This window comes from Pipistrellus hanaki (genome assembly GCF_964339955.1).
Source record: "Pipistrellus hanaki genome assembly, chromosome: 6".
NCBI classification, from domain to species: Eukaryota; Metazoa; Chordata; class Mammalia; order Chiroptera; family Vespertilionidae; genus Pipistrellus; species Pipistrellus hanaki.
Window position 1 is genome coordinate 36,329,017 of NC_140508.1, and position 21,854 is coordinate 36,350,870.

General features: G+C 38.9%; 1 protein-coding gene across 7 annotated transcripts in view; it reads right to left on the minus strand.

The window, feature by feature from the left end:
• The window catches only part of NCOA6 (nuclear receptor coactivator 6), a 102,106-nt gene that overhangs the window by 54,979 nt on the left and 25,273 nt on the right, over positions 1-21,854 (minus strand). For 6 of the 7 annotated variants that reach the window (XR_014795402.1, XM_084888543.1, XM_084888542.1 and 3 more), the window contains 4 exons: positions 20,663-20,768; positions 14,912-15,193; positions 11,231-11,386; positions 1,349-1,471 (listed from right to left, as the gene is read on the minus strand). Coding sequence is in view for 6 of the 7 variants with exons in the window: in XM_084888543.1 (XP_084744669.1) it covers positions 1,349-1,471; positions 11,231-11,386; positions 14,912-15,146 (514 nt within the window). In the remaining variant the exon portion in view is untranslated. Of the gene's footprint in view, positions 1-1,348; positions 1,472-11,230; positions 11,387-14,911; positions 15,194-20,662; positions 20,769-21,202; positions 21,295-21,854 lie in introns of those variants that run through there. The other variant, XM_084888540.1, reaches the window with a different exon arrangement.

Here is a 21,854-nt window from a genome sequence, read left to right on the forward strand (position 1 = left end):
ATTTGGCCAGGAATCGAGACTAGAACCCAGGTTAAATCTCATTTTATTTCTATTCATTCTTTTACTAACTATATGCAACTTGGTTAGGTTCTTCCCTCTCTTCTTCTGACCCGATTCTTCACTAGTGGCAACAGTGCCACCTATAATCTCTCATTATGCTGCCTTAAAACCAAATGATCAGATTTCTGTGGAGAATTACATCTACTGACTTCCAACTATAGGTACCAGGCTGGGTATTTTCCATCTACTATATGGTATCCCACAATAATCCAATAGTACAGATCCTGACATATAATAGGAACTCGGAAATATTTGCTAAATGGCTCATCTTCTTTAAGAATGAGTTCAATAGATTACAGGCAGTATTATCTCATTTTATAGGTGAAGAAACTGTTGCTTGGAGAGATGCAATAACTAGTTTAAGGTAACCACTAAATGGCAATGTCAGGATAAAAACCTACTTCCTATTCTATAAAGCCAAGTTTTTAGCTATTGTTCAAACAATGGCTTTATAAATTGAGCTTCTCCATTCTCCTGCATTTCTTCAAGAGCTGCTATACTAGGTGGGGAGGTGAATGATTTGGTATAGATTCAGGTGCTTCCTCTGCTTTAACCACAGAAGCTGTGCCTTTCTGGTTTATTTGGATACAGGGTCCTGCAGCAGAAAAGTATGAAAGCCATGAGTGTAGTGAAAAGAACATTAAACTGGGAGTTAGATCTGAGATATTAAGCCTACTGCTATTTGACTCTGGGCAAACTGCTTCCTTACATGAGCTCCACAGCTTCCTCAGCTTATATGTGAGAGCCAACTCAATTGTAATATTCTGTGATTCACAGTGTGTTGAATTCAATCTCCAAAGAAGAAATTTCAGGTTTACTTCAAAAGGTAGCAAATAATTTATAACTCTTTCAAGCTCTAAATATAAAAAACACATATTCTCCTACATACTTCTACAGATTCCAAATAAGCATGCAAGAACTCTTAGCTCACAGATTCTCAGCCTACATTCTACATTATGCTATAAACATTCTGAAAGTAGGGTATACTTTATTCGTTTTTTATTCATTTCTATTTTCAACAGTTAGCATAGGTGCTATCATTCAAGAACATAATCAATGTTTGCTGTATTGCTCAGTGCTCATCTACATTTAAGCTTGAGCCCCAAAGATTGTAAATACTAGCTGGCCTCCCAAGAGTGATTTCATGTCTTTATTTCCTGAGCTAATAAACAGAGATGTGTCAGGAAACCCTGCCTATCTTGTAGGACCCAAATGAACATACATTAGCAAAGAAAGCAAAAAAAGAGGCAACTAGTAAAATGTCATACAATTGAGTGAGAGATCTCACCTGGACCACCTGCCATAGGAAATCCTGGCTCCATTCTTAATGAATTTCCACCTCCCATGGGTCCATTCATTCTCACATCTTGGCTTCGGTTCTGAGCCAAAGCCAGGTTGATAGCACCTTCCCCTGAAAATGACAGTCAGGATATAAAAAGGAAATCATCAGAATAAATGCAAATTTCATTTTTTTAAAAAGGTATACAAGACTCGTAGTTTTCTCTAAGGTTTGCTTACATGAAGCACAAGAACATAACCAATTCTCACAATACAGAGATGGGCAATGATTATATTGCAAAGAGCAAGGAACTCTAAATATTTATTTTCAATCAGCTCATAGGGGGAGGGAGAGAATGTATGTGTGTGTATAGGAAAAAAACAGAATGGGGGCACTGTAATATTTGTGGGCAAAATGCCATTTCCCTTTAAATAACTGCAATATAAACAGATATCCAGCAGAAAAATTGATGCAATGAAGAGTAAATAGGCCGTTAAGTGCCCATAGCACACAAATGGATGAAGATGTGGTACACATATACAATGGCATATATAACTTAGCCATAAAAATGAATGAAATTGTGCCATATGCAACAACATGGATGGACCTAGAGGGTATTAGTTAAGTGAATGATTTTACTTATATGTGGAATCTAAAAAACAAAATAAAAGAACAAAAAAAACAGGAGCAAACTCATCAATACAGAGAATAGATGGTTGCCAGATGGAGGGAGATGGGGGGTGGGGATGGGTGAAAAAGTTTGTGAAAGCTAAGATTGAGAAGCACAAATTGCCAGTTATAAAAATAGTCATGGGGATGTAAAATACAGCATAGAAACATAGTCAATAAGCCTATCTAATAAAGAGAGAATATGCAAATTGACCATCACACCATCACAAGATAGCAGTGCCCAGTCTCCTCACCCCCACTGGAGTCCCTCAGTCCTGTCAGCCCTGCGGTACAGCTGGAGCTGTGTGCGGTACAGCTGGACCCGCCCTTAACCCCTCAGCCTCTCAGGGAGGGCCCGAAGCACAGGCAACCAGGGCCAGCCAAGGCTTGCGCTGCCAACAGTGGCAGCAGCAGAGGTGTGATGGGAACGTTGCCTTTCCCTGATCACCAGGTCGCCTCCTGCCCTCGAGGGCTCCCAGACTGTGAGGGGGCAGGCTAGGCTGTGGGGCCTCCTCCAGTGCATGAATTTTCATGCACTGGGCCTCTAGTATTGTAATAACTATATATGATATCAGATGGGTTTTAGACTTATTGGGGTTATCACTTCGTAAGTTACATAAATGTTTAATCACTATGTTGCATACAAGAAACTGATATAACATTGTATGTCAACTTTAATTGAAAAAACAAGGAGTAGACAGGTTTCTACTAATCTATCTCTGAGACAAATATCTGATGATTAGAACATTTGTATAGGATTGTTAATGCCTACAAAATTTTATCTAATTTGAACCTAATAACCTGGTATGTCACTAGAAGTGTTCCAATTGAGTGTACCCTAAAGTTATAGGCAACTTAAATATTACTTGGTTTAATGATAAAAAGGTCTTTGAGCCCTGGCTGGTGTGGCTCAGTTGGATGAGTGCTGTCCCAAGCACCAAAAGATTGCTGGTTTGATTCTCAGGCCACATGCCCATGTTGAAGGCTCAATCTCCAGGAGGGGCTGTGCAGGAGGCAGCAGATGGATGTTTCTCTTCCTTTTCCTTCCACTCTAAAATCAATCAATCAACCAATCAATAAGTATTTGAAGTAAGTTTTGGGGTGCTTCACGCCTTTAAAATTTTGACTGCTGTTACTCTGGAGAACAGCACCACCTTGTGGACAAATAAAAGTATAGCTGGCCTGTGGCTGAGGAGTTGAAAGTTTTCATTCACTTGTCTTTCTTTACATAATCAGATGATAAAGAAGGAAGCTAATCCTAGCTGGTTTGGCTCAGTGGATAGAGCGTAGGCCTGTGGACTGAAGGTTCTCAGGTTCGACTCTAGTCAAGGGCATGTACCTTGATTGCGAGCACATCCCGAGTAGGGAGTGTGCAAGTGGCAGCTGATCGATGATTCTCTCTCATCGACGTTTCTAACTCTCTATCCTTCTCCCTTCCTCTCTATAAAATATCTGATTGATGTTTCTCTCTCATGGATGTTTCTAACTCTCTATCTCTCTCCCTTCTTCTCTGTAAAATAATCAATGAAATATATATATTTTTTAAAGGAAACTAATGAAAAAAAGAAGAAAAAAAAAGAAAAGGTACCTAAGGAGAGCACAACAGTTTCCTCGGTCTTGTCAGTGCTGTACGTTAGTTTTCTGTTTTAACCAGGCAGGTTGGTTAGTCACAGGAAACAAACATCCTGTGACCAATCACCAGCCCAGCCGGTGTGGCTCAGGGGTTGAGTGTCGACCTATGAACCAGGAGGTCACGGTTTGATTCCTGGTCAGGGCACATGCCCAGGTTGTGAGCTCAATCCCCAGGAGGGGGAGTGCAGGAGGCAGCCAATCCATGATTCTCTCTCATCATGGATGTTTCTCTCTCCGACTCCCTTCCTCCTGCTGAAATCAATAAAAATATAATTTTAAAAAAAAGAGAAAGAGAGAGAGACCAATAACCAGAGGCTACAAAGATGCTCTAAGTTGCCTATGGGAGTTAGGAATAAAAGAGAAAAATATAGATCTTGAGGGTTTCCAATGAAAGGAAAGGACTACTAATATACCAATCCTGCTAGGACATCTTAAGCAGAAAGAGTACTGTTCTTATAATGGACATCAGATCATGCCATTTCTCTACTTAAAACTACTCCATTTCTTCTCACTGCTTTAGAAATGCAAGTCAAACTTCTTAATAGGGTCTACAATGCCTCTAATGATCTGCCCAATGCTGCTCAACAGAAATATAATATAAGCAACACATGCAATTTAAAAATTTCTAGAAGCTGAGTAAAAATAAGCTGAAGTTAACGGCAATATACTTTTTTTTTATTAACCCAATACACGTAACATATTATTTCAACATACAATTAATATAAAAATTATTAATGAGATACTTTACATTCTTTTGGGGGAAAGCTAAGTCTTCAAAATCTAGAATGTATTTTACACTTAAACCATATTTTCAGTGCTCAATATCCATATATGGCTTGTGGCTATTATACTGGACAGCCCAGATGTGGCCCTTGCCTATGTCTCTAACCTCAAAAACTTACACTATTTTCTCCTTCAATAAAAAGGATTCAGCAGAAACTGGTTTGGCTCTCTCTCAACGATGTTTCTATCTATCCCTTTCTCTTCCTCTCTGTAAAAAAAAAAATCAATAATATATATATATATTTTTAAAGAGGATTCAGCCTTTGTGGCATTTTTTTTTAGTTTCCTGGGTACACAAACCTGCTTCTCACCTTAAGATCTTCAAGAATGCTGCTCCCTTTACCTAGGACTCCTGCACTATTCTCACATTAAGTCAACGCCTCAATTTTCATGTAATCTTAAGTGTCACAGGCCCAGAAAGGCCTCCTCTAACCATCTTATCCAATGTTATGTCACCCTATCAGAACAGCCTGCTATTTCTTCAGAGCACATCCCATGTGAATACTTATTTACTGCTTTCTTGTCTGCATCCCCATCATATACAAAGGTAACCATAAGTCTGTCCTAGTTCCTTTATATCTGTTGTCTCAGGATGGTTATTTTACTCTCAAAGGTGATAACTTATAAGTCTACCCTAGTTATGCGCTTTATATACACAGAACAGTGCCTGGCACATGGTAGGTACTCATTATCTATTTACTGACTATATGATGAAGAGTCATCTTATATAACCTTACAAAGAATTACAGGCATTTTTCTATATGATAAATGCATTCCTGAAAAACCTCCCATTCTATAAAATCTCACACTGAAAATAACAGGTTTTAGTAGAAAAATATTGTTGGGGCAAACTCAAAACTCATGCATCTCTGTAACCAGAGCTCTAATAAAAACAAAAATTGATAGAGATAATATGTCCCAAAATGCTAGAGTGGAAATGCCTGGTGAAAGGTGCTAAGATAATGCAGATGCAGTGGTGATCTGAGCCAGTGGGATTGCCATTAAGGCAGGCACAGGAGGAAATGAAACTTGTCACAAGCCGAAAGCCATGAAATGCTGGGGGGTGCACTTCTGGGAACATACTTGAGTGTAAGATCTCATTTTTAATTTTCTTTAAAAAATATATATATTTTATTAATTTTTTACAGAGAGGAAGAGAAAGGGATAGAGAGTTAGAAACATCAATGAGAGAGAATCATCGATCAGCTGCCTCTTGCACACCCCCTACTGGGGATGTGCCCGCAACCAAGGTGCATGCCCTTGACTGGAATCGAACCCGGGACCTTTCAGTCCGCAGGCCAACGCTCTATCCACTGAGCCAAACAGGTTTGGGCAAATTTTCTTAAAATAAAGCTGAAAGGACTTCCACCTATGCAGCAGCTGAACTAAAGGCTCCCCCTAGCCCTCTTATGAATATTTATCCTCCTAGTCCCACTATTATAGTTCACCTGCATAGGAACAATCACATATGAATAAACAGTTTTCACATTATACTGCTATTATTCCCCTAACTGCCAACTACATGTAACTACTGCTAAGTTTTATTAAAAACAAACAACAAGGACAACCAAGTTGGCGGCATAAACACCTGAACTTGCTGCCGTGCACAATCACATCAAAACTACAACTAAAAGACAAAACTAATAACATCCAGAACCACGGGAAGGCTGGCTGAATGGAAATTCTACAACTAACAAGGAAAGAGAAAAGTGCACTGAGCCCGGTAGCAGGTGCGGATGTGTGGAAGTGGGGAAGTACAGAGGCGCGTGAAAGGGGCTGGCAACTGGGTACACTGCTGTCTTTCTCAATTGGGAGGACGATACAAGTTCCCGACTGCTCTGAACTCCAGTTCTGGGCGAGACTCTGGGGACCCAGACTCACACCTCAAAACTGGGCTGTCTGGCATCAGGCCGGAACGCGAGGGCAGCTTTCTCTCAGAGGTGTTTGCAGCAATTATTGTTTCTGCATGGTGCCACAGGACACAGAGACCAAGGGGCCTCTTAGGGGCAGGGCTAATGGCAGCCATTGCTGTTTGCTCTGCCCTGGTGATTCTCTGAGACCCTGCCCCACCCAATTTAGAACCCCACCCAAGCTATGTGCAGAAGCTTTTGCATTATGAATGGCCTGGCCTTTTGCAATCTAACAAATTGCTGCTGGTCAGAGAGCCCCAGAGCTTCCAAAAGAAGACCTAAGGCTCCACAGCAGCTTGCATTGCTTCATAGCTGGGCCTCATCTGGGCACCTCCAAAACCCAAACAAAGAGGAGGAATCTGCAGATCTCTCTGTAGCTCCTGCTGGGTGGCCTCAAGCAGTGGGTGACTTTGCACTTCCTGGGAGATCCAAGAGGCAAGGGTACCCAGTGGTCAGAGTGAGACCATCCAAATTACAACTCTTTACATCTATAAGAGACACACTTAGGGGGAAGAATCAATAAGCACCAAAGCCCTATACTGAAGCAAGTCCTACCCCATAAGGGTGTCTCCAGCACAGAAGTTCTCCCAATGTAGATACAACTGGTCCTCACAGCCAGTTGGCCTGGAGGTCAATACTTCCCAGTGATACCAAAAGCAATCAAGGCTTAACTACAACAAGACTGTGCACACAGCCCACAAAGGGGTGCACCAAGAATGTCCACTTCAAGTAACTGGGGAGGCTGAGCCACTAGGCCCTATAGGACACCTAGCACACAAAGCCACTCTATCAACTCAGGGAAGCAGCCAAAATGCAAAGACAAAGAAACAGGCCACAAATGAAAGAAATGGAGAAAGGAAACTACTAGATATAGAGTTAAAAAATCACGGTTATAAAGTTACTCAAGTATCTTCTAGAAACCTCCAAGAAATATAGTGAGACCCTCAAGGATATGAAAAAGGACCAATTAGAAATTAAGCATACACTGACTGAAATAAAGAATAAAATACAGAGATCCAACAGTAGACTAGAGGATCCTAAGAATCAAATAAAAGATTTGAAATACGAAGAAGCAAAAAACACCCGATCAGAAAAAAGAAAAAAGAAAAAAGAAAAAAGAACCGACAAATATGAAGATAGTGCAAGGAGCCTATGGGACAACTTCAAGTGTACCAACATCCAAATTATGGGGGTGCCATAAAGAAGAGAGAGAGCAAAATATTGAAAACCTATTTGAAGAAATAATAACAAAAAACGTTCCCTACCAGGTAAAAAAAATAGACTTACAAGTCCAAGAAGCACAGAGAACCCTAAACAAAAGGAATCCAAAGAGGACCACACCAAGACATATCATAATTAAAATGCCAAGGGCAAAATACAAAAAGAAAATCCTAAAAGCAGCAAGAGAAAACAGTTATTTACCTACAAGGGAGTACCCATTCGACTGTCAGCTGATTTATCAGCTGGTCAGAAGGGAATGGCAAGAAATATTCAAAGTGATGAATAGCAAGAACCTACAACCAAGATTACTCTACCCAGCAAAGCTATCATTCAGAATTGAAGGTCAGATAAAGAGCTTCGCAGATAAGAAAAAGCTAAAGGAGTTCATCACCGCCAAACCAGTATTATATGAAATGCTGAAGGGTATTCTTTAAGAAGAGGAACAAGAAAGGTAAAGATAAAAATTATGAACAACAAAGTTACAACAAATACACTATCTGTCAACAAGTGAATCTAAAAATCAAGTGGATAAAAAAAATCTGATGAACAGAATAAACTGGTGAATATAATAGAATCAGGGGCATAGAGTGTGGACTGACAATTCTCGTGGGGAAGGGGGTGTGGGGGATGCAGGAAGAAACTGTACAAAAATCGTACACCTATGGACCAGGACAGTGGGAGGGGGGGAGAGGGAAAAGGGCGGGAGGGAGGGGTGTGTGGAAACTGGGTGGAGGGGGGCTATGGGAGCATAAAAGAGGAACAAATGTAATAATCTGAACAATAAAGATTAAAAAAATAAAATAAAATAAAAATAACTAAAAAATAAAAAATAAAACCAAACAACAAAAAACAAGTGGAACCCGTGGAACCCAAGTTGGTTTGGCTCAGTGGATAGAGCGTCAACCTGTGGACTGAAGGGTCCCGGGTTTGATTCCGCCTAGGTTGTGAGCTTGATCTCCAGTAGGGGACGTGCAGGAAGCAGCCAATCAAATGATTCTCATCATTGATGTTTCTCTCTCTCTTTCCCTCTGAAATCAATAAAGGCACATCTCAAAACACACACACACACACACACACAAACAAAACAAAACAAAACAAAACAAAACAAAAAAAAAACCCAACATGTAAAGAACACTATTGGCTCCCAAACTTGCCTGTTAGGTGTCAACTATCTTTATGGGCCAAATCTAGCCTGTGGCCTGTTTACTTAAATAAAGTGTTATTGGAACACAGCCTCACTTACTCATTTACACATTGCCTATGGCTGTTTTTGTGCTATAACAGTTGAGTTATTACGACAAAGTCAAAGAAATTTATTCTCTGGCCCTTTACAAAAAAATGGTTGCAGACTTCTGCTTCAAATCACCATGAATTTACAGAAGGGTCACAAAATGCCCTCAAAAAAGTTGTCTCCCCAATTCCCTGGCCAAAACTCAAAAAAAGGAAGGTACAAGGAGTATTCTTCACTGGAGAACAGACTGTTCGGGGAACAACCTGTCCTTCCACCCTTGCAGCAGACACTACGACAGTGGCTACACCTCCCCTTATAATTTACAAAGGCATCAACTTACTACCAGTTTCACAAAAGCAACAGCTGCTGCCACCACTTCCCTCCTTCCTGAGTTCTCAGAGAATGTGGAGAGAGAAAGGAGATCCCTAGGGATACACATTACCAAAAAGTTAAAACCCTTCTTTCTGTAATATGTGAATTTAATAATATCTAGAAATGTTATCTATTTTGCCTCTTTACTGGTACTTACGTTTGAATATATGGTTATAACAATAAAGGGGAGCCAGCATCTTACCCTTTTAAGAACTTGTAGTAAGTAGGTCTGATTAAAAGAAACTGGTGTTTCCTTTCTCCACTGGAAAACACTACCAAAAAAGCCCTTTGAAGTCAGGTAAATAGGTAACAGAGACCACAAACATTTGGGGTTTTCACTTATGTGTTTCTTATAAAGAGTACATGTGCTTATGTGCTTATAAAAAAGTCAATATAGTGTTATTATAACCAATACTTGTTTTATTTCCACTATTCCTAAAAATTCACTATATTCTGTAGATTGCTATGAATTGATTTTACTTTCCTGAATCCTTTTAGACAACCCCAAATTTTTCAAAATAAACTATTTATTGTTTAAGCCACTATTCCTTCATTTATCAAGTGATGTTAAACCCCACCTTTCTTTCTTTCTTTTAAAATGTTTTTATTGATGTTTGGAGAGAGGAAGGGAGAGGAAAGAGACATCAATGTGAGAGAGAAACAATTGACCAGCTGCCTCCTGCATACCCCTATAACCCAGGCACAAGCCCTGACCAGGAATCGAATTGTGACCTGGTTCATAGGCTGACACTCAACCACTGCGCAACAATGGCTGAGCTCAGCTGCTGACGTTTTGTGGAGCATTTAGGTTCTAAGCAAGCACAGCGTCAGGAAGGCTTCGCCTACCAGTGGAAGGGAAGGCTGAAAACGTTGGTTGCCACCTGCCTGCATCAATGTAAGAGGGAAGGAGATTGTTTTGGTTCACTGGGCACCCAAAGATAGAGCCTCCTTTGTGCTTCCCCACACTTGGTACTTACACCTTTCACAGGTTTGTTTGCCTCACCAAGGTCATGAACTCCTTTTGATTTCATAAAAACAAGGACTGTATTTTATTTAGCACTGTATTCTGAGTACTGAAACAAAGTGTTGCCATTATATATGTGCTTCCCTTGGTTTCATTCAACATATATCTACCAAAGAACCTAAAATATGTACAGTCAAGCAGCGATCCAACAATAAGCCAAACAAGACATCTCTATCCTACTTGAGCTTGCAGTCTTTGGGGGAACAAAACAATCATCAAATAACTGCTCTAATAAAAGTGTGACCTGAGGGGGGGAAATGCAGACTTTGGTGAGTATACATAACAAAAAACTATGACTGTGTCAAGGAGTTTAAAAAATACATCCTCAAGAAGATATAAGCTGATACTGGAAGCTGAGGAGGTGTTTAAGGGAAAATGATAGGGAACAATATTCCATCAATGCCAAGGACCTGTGGCAGGAGGAAGAAATGCATATTCAAGGAACCAAAAGCAAGCTGGAAAGGCTGGAACACAGCAAAGAGAGAGTTGTACAAGATAAGGCTGGATGAAAAAGGTAGAGATCAGACCACGCAAAGCCTGAGGTCATAATAGAGAGTCTGGTCTTTTGAACAATAGCAAGCCATAGCAGGGATTTAAGTTTAAGCTGTGTGTGTTTATATAGTTTATTTTCATTTTGAAAAGACCACTCTGGCAAAGTATTTGAAAAATGAATATTACTACAAAAGAATTGTTTAGGGTCTCCTAATCTCTGTTAGGTAAGTAAAGATATAAAAACTAAGACTTAGTTGGTAGAAGGAAGCAACTGAAATTAGATGTTCTTCAAAAGACAAATCAGTTTCTGGTCAGAATGCCAGTAAAATCAAAGTATGACAGGCCAACAGCCAAATCAGCCACAGGAACGGAGTCTGAGACGACAGATGCTAAAGCATCGCGACCCAACTAGAAATTCAATTCCTCTTTATCCTAAGGTGCTACAATGTGAAGCACAGATTACATAAATTACTTGGCATTCTAAAACTGAAGATTAAATCAGCACAGGAAATCATGCCGCATTCTGCTGTTGTTATGATTTGTGTCTAGATGGGCACCTTCAATCTGAACGGAGAGAATCCCCAGATCCCGAAGCTGCTGGTTGTTGCTCTGAGCCAGGATCCGTAGCCGCTCCGCTGCTTCTCGGGGGATGTTGAATGTCACACGCACACTATTCCAGGGCTCCACCTTCTGTACCTTTAGCTTGCTGGATTCTTGGTTGTGAAAGAAAGAGAATAATATTAGTAATCTTTTAGCCACTAAAAGACATGAAACAAACAATAACAAAAAGATAAAAGAACAGGCAAAGCACTAGCTTGGAGTAGCTAAGAAGCTTAGGCTTTGGGTTCAGACTTCAAATCTAATACTAACTTTGCCACTTAGCATCAGGGTGCCCATGAACAAGTTATTTGATCTTTCTGAAAATTACCTTTCTCTTCTTTAAAATCATGAAAAAACCTACTTAGAGGTTGTGATTGCTAAATGATATATGTCCCAGAAACCTAGTACAGGACCTACTACATACACCATAGCTACTGAATAAATGGAAAGCAGTAAAACAGAGTAGAGAATATGAGAGAAGAGAGAGGTTAAGTTTAAATTAATAAGAATAACATCTAGTCTGGACTCAGATTAATGTATGTGAACTGAGAAACTGAGAACATTTAGTCTCCAATTTCAAGTGAGATTCTATAAAAATTCAATTGGCAGATATGCCAACTGTTGAATACATATGAAGGAATCTGCAGCTTATTTAAAGAAACAATACTATAAAAGTCACTAGTAAATTTACTTATAAAAAGGTTACGCAGAAAAAAGGAAAAATAAGAAAAGGTTAAGTAATTTTACCTCTTCAAATAAAACATCTGAAATTTTAATACTCATATTTAAATATTCACTGAGCATCACTGTGGAAAATAATTATAGAGACAGAGAGCAAACATATCTTATAATGTCCTATAAATGTTTCAGTTTAAGGAGGGCTTAAGTCTTGATTCTTTATGTCTTTGATTTTTAAATCTTTACCTACTTTAACTAAGAGTACAATTTCTACTGAAGCACATGAAACTGAGGGGGAAACAACAAAATTTGACAACCAGGCTTCAGTTAGGATATAAAAGCATTACATTTCAGCAAGTCTGAAAAAGCAATGCAAACTTCAGGGCATGTCTTTAAAAGAAGATATAAAAATTAGCTAATTGAGGAGGTAATATTGTTTGTAATTATATTTTACAGATGGAAAAACAAATCCCAGGACCAGTTAGCAGACTAAAAACTTTTTTCCCCCCAACAATGCCAGACAAAATAATTTTCCCTTTTGTTAAAATTCGGCTAAGTTAAATCTTTTGTATTCTCTATTCAGTTTTACATTTCAATATTAAGAAAATGGTCTTGCTCTAGCTAGTTTGGCTCAATGGATGGAGTGTCGACCAGGGCACATACTTTGGTTACAGGCTTCTCCCTGACCTGGGCCCTGGTCAGGACTCATGCAGGAGGCAACCAATTGATGTGTTTCTCTCACATCAATGTTTCTCTGTCTTTCCCTCTATCTTTTACTCTCTCTAGGAAAAAAAAAATCAATGGAAAAATATCCTCAGGCAAGGACTAAAAAAATAAAGGAAAATGGACTTGTGGGTATATCTGTTCTTAAAATAAGAAATATCCATGGATGAGGGAAAGTGCCTACATGTCGCCTAAAGCCCCTGCCGACTCCAAAACCATTATACATTGAGAGTTAACTTACCCAGACATGAAGTTCACTTGTTCTAATGTGGTAAAAATAGAACACTTGCTAAGAGCAGTGAGATAATAAAATCACAGAAATTTAGAAAGAATTAGGCAATGTTTAGTTCAAGTCTATTTTATAGGTAAGAAAATGGAAGCCCAGAAAGGCTGAGTGACTGGCCCATAATCCTGTGGCTACCTGGCAGTATCAGAGATGGCATTAAAATCCTGCTCTGATTCTCAGGTCAATTTCTTTTCCCTGACACTATGCCTCCAATAGCAAAAGGCAGGAAGCTTGAGACCCTGTCTCCACAGAGTACAGATGCTACAGGGCTTCTTCCTAATCTGAAGAGTATTGGAATCTTGCATGTGGTCTAGACTACATTTTATCAAAAATAGCTACATTTTATCAAAAGTTTTTAAAAGTTCCATTATATTTGAGAAGATATGACTTAAAATACATTTTTGCACCAAGAATATAATCTAATAACTGCATAGGTCAGGGTTTGGTAATTTGTTTAAAAGCCATGAAAAAACTGACTCAGCTATTTAAAAACAAGCGGGGGGGGGGGGGGGGGAATGTGTAATTAAGAGCAATAAGCAAGTTCAGGCCCAGCTGGGCCCTCATAAAGTGACATATTATGACTGTGATTATGGTGACAATGACAGTAATAACTGCAACTTTAACAAAAAATTCTCTAATACTATGCTAAATAATACATTCACTACAAAGAAATCTTACACAACACACTAAAAAAATATTTGAAAAATAAACTACAGCAGCTTCCCTCCTGACACCAAATCTCAAAAGAAAAAAACAACAACGCACGCCTAAGAAAAGCTAATGAGCACTTGATTAAATCAAGATTTGTGATAGAAAGATAAAACCTAGGCTTTGCACTATGTCTGAAGAGATTAGATAATTGTCCTACCAAGAAAGATGGGAAACATCTGAACTAAGATTCAAAAACATAAACGAGGGGGAGGGGATCAATTGGGGAAAAAGGAGACATATGTAATACTTTAAACAAACAAACGAATAAATAAAAAATAAAGTGCAAAATTGCCAAAAAACAACAACACACACACAAAAACAAAAAACCCGCCGAAACCAGTTTGGCTCAGTGGTAGAGCCTCGGTCTGCGGACTGAAAGGTCCCAGGTTCGATTCTGGTCAAGCGCATGTATGTTGGTTGCGGGCACATCCCCGGTAGGGGGTATGCAAGAGGCGGCTGGTCGATGTTTCTCTCTCATCGACGTTTCTAGCTCTCTCTCTCTCCCTTCCTCTCTGTAAAAAATCACTAAAATATATTTAAAAACAAATAAACAACCCCCACACACACACAAATGGCCACAAGACCGAGACAGGTAATGTAAATGTGTGACAAGATCAGATGGAAGTTGTGATGAGATGAGGGGCTGTCTTTGGTGCTGTTCAGCATCATCTGGGGCAGAGGGAAAACTCAAAACTATCACATCTTTTTATTTTTACAGACAAATGCAAAATATGGATTTTTATGTAAAATATTTAAAATTTTAAAGCATGGGTAATGAAACTCAAACATTAAAAAATTAAAAAACAAAAAACAAAAAAATGAAAGTGGGCCATAACATGCGGCTGATGGCTAGATTCAGAATCCTCTGATCTAAAGTTTAAGAAAACAAATTTCAAGCATACTTTAAGTAGAACCATGAAGCAAAAGACTTAAAGATCCAGTCTACACTCCTCATTTTATACATAAGGCCAGAGAGTTAGAAACAATAAATATATTCGGGTTTTGAGACTTACTCCTGTCCACTAAAGCAGGCTATTTACATATGCTATTTAAGTTCAATTCCTCCATGAACTTAAAATAAACACCACAGCATTTCTTGAAAAGGAAAAAGTCCTAAAATTCTAACTTTACAATTAAAATGAGTCTTTCAAACCAGTACAGCAAAATTTTACATTGGAAAACTCAAAATAGTTACAGAAGGGCAAATACTTAGAAGGCAAAAGTAATTAAAGCAAATTACCCATGTGTAACAAATTGGGCACATTCTCCAATATTGTGTCCAATTTCCATTTGAAGTCTTTATCATCTATATTTCCTTTGAAGGCTACAAAAATTGTGGAATCCTCCAAAATACTATCACTTTTTGTGTCATCATCTTCTAGTCCAGAGTCAAAATCCATCTCTGAGTCTTCCATTGTTGATGAACACAAGGAATTATAGATGTCTTCTAAGTTTGGAAGGTCATCCAAAACCATGGTGAATGTTATTCCTGAAGCATGTGCCAAGTGGACAATAAGAAAACCTTTGAAAAGAGAATACAGAAAAAGCATGGTAATGCATAATTATATAATCAATAATGTAGACTCCATATTTTTTTTTAATATATCTATCTATCTATCTATCTATCTATATACAATATATATATATATATATATATATCTATTATGTTATACTAGAGGCCCAGTGCACGAAATCTGTGCACTGGAGGAGAGGGGTCCCTGAGCCCAGCCTGCGCCTTCTCACAATCCAGAACTCCTTGGGAGATGTCCACCTGCCAGCTTAGGCCCACTCCCCGGGGGACTGGGCCTAAGCTGGCAGTCAGACATCCCTCTGGCAGCCTGGGAGACCTCAGGGATGTCCGACTGACAACTTGGGCCAGTAGGACTCATTAATGCTGCCGAGGAGGCAGGAGAGGCTCCCACCACTGCCACTGCGCTCGCAGCTGTCAACCTGTCTTGTGGCTGAGTGGAACTCCCCTTGTTGGAGCACTCTGACCACCAGGGGGCAGCTCCTGCATTGAGTATCTGTTCCCTGGTGGTCAGTGAGTGTCATAGCGACCGGTTGTTCCCAATTGTTCCGCCATTAGGGTCAATTTGCATATTACCCTTTTATTATATAGGATGCTACCTTTTTGTAAGTCTAGAGTATGGGGAGGAGGGAATAAGAGATCATAAGAAAATAAAACAAGTGCTTTTTGAGAATTTATATAAGCCTTTGGTTGACCCCACAACACAAGAAGCTTCCCAAGACTTGCCTTACTCCTGTCCTGATAAAAGTTTCTGAGAAGTCAAGGTTTCTAAAGCCCTCCTCTTTTGCTAAGTGGATAGAGTATGGCCTACGGAATGAAGGGTCCTGGGTTTGATTCCCATCAAGGGCACATACTTCGGTTGCAGGCTTCTCCCCAGACGAGTCCCTAGTCGTGGCATATGCAGGAGGCAACCGATAACCAATCAATGTGTTCCTCTCACATCAATACTTCTCTGTCTTTCCCTCTCTCTAAAAATCAGTGGAAAAAATATCCTTGGGTAAGGATTAAAAAAGAATTCTTATGCAAACTAAAATTATAATTATAACTATGCTTTCTTTTTTAGGATGGATAAGAAAAAAGGACTAAAAATCAATAAACTAAGATGCAAACAATATGGCCGAAACCGGTTTGGCTCAGTGGATAGAGCGTTGGCCTGTGGACTGAAAGGTCCCAGGTTCGATTCCGGTCAAGGATATATACCTTGGTTGTGGGCACATCCCCAGTAGGGGGTGTGCAAGAGGCAGCTATCAATGTTTCTCTCACATCGATGTTTTTAACTCTCTATCTTTCTACCTTCCTCTCTATAAAATATCAATAAAATATTTTTTTAAAAAATGCAAACAATAATTGTGCTAGGCTAAATATTACAGCTAAATATGCTGTAATATAGTTATATTATTTTAATAAATGGAAAAATGTATTAACTTTTATTTTTGGAATAGTCAATAAACTCCAAGGGCAAATGCTTTTCAAAAATGAATCTAAGCAATCTTATGGGGGAGGAGGGCAAGTTCCATATTATAAGTAAATATTGAGGGAAATTTTGACATTTGATTAAAGCACCTTATAGTCTGGTATTGTAATTATTAATAAGGAACAGTGTGATCTGGGTGGTTAAGAAACACCAGCATTCAGAAAATCCTTTAGAAATACCACTGCCCTTAATCAACTGCCATCTGCATTTTACAGAGTTTAAAGAACTTTAAAGGTAAATAAACAAAGCTTACAGAGATTTTTAGGGCTTAAAAGCTGCTGCTCAGCAAGGAAAAGTGATTGCTTAAATTGCATGAAAAACAGTAGCTATTTAGCAGCTGTTCCAAAGTTGAAACAACTGTAATAAGAAAAATTAAAATTTAAGAAACATTTTCCAAAAGAACCTTTAATTGGAAAGAAGGAAACCAACTAAAAAAATCTGGACTTAGAGAGTCTTCTAAAGAGGTCACATGGTCATGGTATAAGGCTATGTATCAAGATTTGAAAAACTCTCTATTGGCAGACACACAGGTCAGCTAATTTAAATTCAGGAATTACCAGTTTAACAGTACCTATGGGGCACTACACAAATGCTTAAAAAAACACAAAATTGAAAGAGTCTATGAAAAAAATTGTTGACCTTCCTTCCAGAAAAACTTTTTAAAGTAACTTTTTAGATAACTTCATTGAGAAGATTCCACTTAAAATCTATTAATAAAGAATCAATATAAAAATGATTAATTAGTTTGAAATGCAGAGAGAGAAAACAGGTTATAGCTATCTCAAGAGACTCATTTGTTCACTTATGGTTATCTATCAAAAAATAATATATTCTATTTCGCTGGGTTTACTAAGATTAAACACCAGTTATCTTGCTCACCTACATTTTAAATTTCTAGATTACCTATTGATTTCAATTCTTACTAGAGCTCCTTTGATTTTTTATGAGGAATCTAAGAAAAAAATGTGATATTCAGGAGAAATTTTAAAAGCAAGCATACTATTTATTCTACATTTCCAAGGTAGAATAAAATAGATTTATAAATGAAATCATTTCAGGGTAGCTAAATAGCTCCAGTTAATGAAAGCTCTTTATTATAGAAGAATGCCAACTTAAATGTAAAAAGAAATATATTGTTTAAAAAATATAATTTTGAAATCCCTAATAAAATAATTCAGGTAAAAATCATTAATAAATATAAAACTTTGTGACACACAACTGGATAGCACGTGATGTCCAAGTATCATCCCAGATTCGTCTTGTCAATGGGAAAAATAACTTCACAATGGAAGAACTGTCAACACCTGAACACAATGTTCAACCTTAGCATCATTAGCACAGAAACAATCAGAAATTATGTACAGTATGAAATGCACAGCATTACCTATGAAACAGTCTTGCCAAAAAAAGTTTAACCTGAATCTAGCAAGTTTTTAAAAATATTTTTATTGATTCCAGAAAGGAAGGGAAAGAGAAAGATAGAAACATCAATGATGAGAGAGGATTATTGATTGGCTGCCTCCTGCACGCCCCCTACCGAGGATTGAACCCGAAGCCCAGGCATGTGCCCTTGACTGGAATCAAACCTGGGACTCTTCAGTCCGCAGGCTGACTGAACCTAGCAATTTTTTAACAAGAGACAAAAGAACAATTTACCACCACGAGAAAATAGACAAATCTAGAATATAGGATTTCTTAACACAATTGGCTTGCCATCTTAGTAAAAGTTAGATAAAACTATTCTACATTAAAAGAGATTTAAAAGACTTAAAGATCAAATGCAGTATATGGTCCTTTATTGAATCTTGGTTTGAAAAAAAGATGTAAAGTACATTTTTAGGATAATTAGGAAATTATTACTAATTTTGTTAGGTGTGATAATAATGTTGTTGTGGTCACACAGGACAATGTTCTAATCATTTCTCAAGTGATGCATACTCAGTCCTGGCTGGTTTGGCTCAGTGGATAGAGCACCGGCCTGCGGACTGAAGGGTCCCAGGTTCGATTCCGGTCAAGGGCATGTACGTTGGTTGTGGGCACATCCCCGGTAGGGGGTGTGCAAGAGGCAGCTGGTCGATGTTTCTCTCTCATCGACATTTCTAGCTCTCTATCTCTCTCCCTTCCTCTCTGTAAAAAATCAATAAAATATATTAAAAAAAAAATAGAGAGAGATGCATACTGAAACATTAGGGGTGAAATGTCATGATATCTTCAATTTACTTGAAAATACATTAAGCAAATATGGCAAAACAAAATGTTAATATTGGTTAACAATAGATCATGAGTATATAGGTATTATTTATACCATAATTTTATATATGATTGAAATTGCTCATAATAAAAAGCTTTTAAAAAAAGTATTTATATTATCCCATATAATAAAAGGCTAATATGCAAACTGTCCCCTCAACCGGGAGTTCAATTCTTTCGACAAGGAGTTCAACCAGGAGTTTGACCAGGGGGTGGGGCTATGCACGAATTCATGCACCGGGCCTCTAGTATCCTAATATATAAAAACCCTGGGCTGTAATAACCAGAGGCTGACCAACCGGAAGTCACAAGCAAGCATTCAGGGCAATCAGGCAGGAAGACAGAGTAGTTAGGGGTGATCAGGTAGGCGAGTGGTTAGGGGCGATCAGATAGGCAGACGGTCCCTTGCAGGGCTTGTCCCACCCCCAAGCAAGCAGGGGCAATCAGGCAGGCAGGCAGAGTGGTTAGAGGTGATCAGGTAGGTAGGCCAGTGGTTAGGGGCAATAAGGTAGGCAGACGGCCCCTCGCAGGACTGGCTCCATCCCCAAGCAAAGAAAGAGGGAGGCCCAGGCCAGCCAAGCCATTGCATCCCAGCCTGTCATCTGCAGTGGTTGGGAGGTGGGGGGTAGATGGCAAGCAGTGGCAGGGGTGGGGTCAGCTGCCTGCAGCCTGAGGAAGGAAAGCCCTGATAGGCCCTGATCTCAGGCCAGGCCTAGGGACCCTATTCAAGGGGTCCCTGATTATGAGAGGGTGCAGGTCGGGCTGAGGGTCCCCTTCAAGTGCATGAATTTTCGTGCACTGGACTTCTAGTTATATATATTTAGCTATCTGCACCAATCCTTTCTCTTCAGAATTTTTACCTGGAGCAGGTAGCTGAATAATCAGTAAAATATTGTTTCAGGCTATTCAAATTATTTGACTTGGATGCCATTTGGGCAAAAGACAAGACACTATTATCCACATCAGATATCACAAACTCACATACCTATTGGAGTCAGGCAGGTAAAATAACTAAGAGAAGAACACTGGCCATTAAGTGTATTTACACATACTGTATGAATGGTTTAAGCAATGAGAAACTCAAATACCCATCTATGATGAGCACTCACAACTTTACTCCAGCTTATTATTTTTCTTTGGAGTGATGGGAGGAATTCTAAAGGCCCGGAAATAATAAATATTTTGAATTTTAAGAAAAGACAAAAATCCATATTTAGTGAAATCTCCAGATTTTCAAAGAAATTTACATTTTTGTAAATACTCTATGGGCCAAATGAAACACACTGCAGCTGCATATGGCTCACAAGCCATCAGTTTTCAATTTCTAATTAAATCTGACAATCCAGGTATGACTCATGTGATTGACTAGTACAGCACTAGACCTGAATGAACTATGTGGGTTTAGTGTATCGCTGGAGAAAACCTGATATTAAAAATGCATTTAAGTGTTATGACGTATCTCTTGGGAGGTCTGTGGACTCCTCACAAAAAAAAAGAAAAGAAAAGAAAAGAGAGAGAGAGAGAGATTAAGCAATCTCTTAACCCCAGAAGAACAGAAGGTTCAAACTTGGTGAATTTTGGCTTCTTTAAATATGCTGAAATCTCCCATACCTTAACCTTTGACAAAACACTAGATGATGAAGGAAACAGTTTTTTGCTTGCTATGTAATGGTACAGCCATTCCATTGCTTGGAATTAAGCCAAGCCATATCCACTTTCTCATGTAAGATTTCACTCACCAAAATATCTTTCTTAATTTTTGTCATTTATCCAGGTCATCTTCTACATCCAAACAAGCTGGCATTTTTAGGGACTATATTTCAAGGTAGCAGCCAAATAAAAATTCTGAAAAAAAGAAAAGAAAAAGAAAGTTACAATATTACATAGGAATTACACGTTACCTATTTTTGCAACAGAAGTTAATGTAAATATCACAAGTTATCAAGTCAACTTAGATATCGCCAGACAATGTTAAAAAAAGGGTTTTCTTTAATATCTTTTTTCTGAGATCTTAAACCACTCATCAACAAGCATTCAGAGTATAGAAGCAAGCTCAGGGACATATACCAGTTTCACTTAATAATAATCATGACACTGTGACACTAAGCATGTCAAATTAAAAAAAATTAACATCATGTTGCACTGTTTGCAGATACTTGGTGCCAAAACCAAAATATTCTGTATACACACTAAATGAAAGACACACCTCTTCTAGTCCTGGCCACTGTGCTCAATGGTTAGAGCATAAGCCCTGAGCACCAAAGGTCAAGGGCACATACCTGGGTTGCAGGTTCAATCCCTGGCCCAGTGGAGGTGCATGCAGGAAGCAATCAATTAATGTTTCTCTCTAACAGATGCTTCTCTTTTCCTCCCTCCCTATCTCCCTTCCACTTTCTCTGAAAAAAAAAAAAGAAAAAAAAAGGAGGAAAACTAATAATGTAAACTGAAAGAAAGCAAAGTAAAGGAATTAATACAGATGAAAGCAGAAATTAATAAGAAAGTAGAAAAACATTAGAACTAATAAATTAATCTAAAAAGTGGTACATTGGGGGAAAAATCTGTAAAATAGTTAAACCACTAATTAATCTAGTGAGTAAAAAGGGGGAGGAAACCCTAATATATAAAATCTAATATAATAAAAGTGTAATATACAAATGGACCAAACAGCCGAACAGCGGAACGACCATCTGGACACCATCTAGGACCATCCTATGACACCCACTGGCACCCCTAGCCAGGCAGGAGCGATGTGACTGCCCATGAGCCTCCTCCCTGCCCCTCACAGAGGGAGGCCCAGGCCACTGGCTGAGGCGGGTGGGTGGGCCTCCCGCTAGGAGAGAAGCCCAGGTCCAGGTGCCAGCAGCCAGAGGGAAGCTTGGGTCCTGGATGCCACAGGGAAGCCAGTCTGGGCAGCGGGGAAGGAAGGCCTAC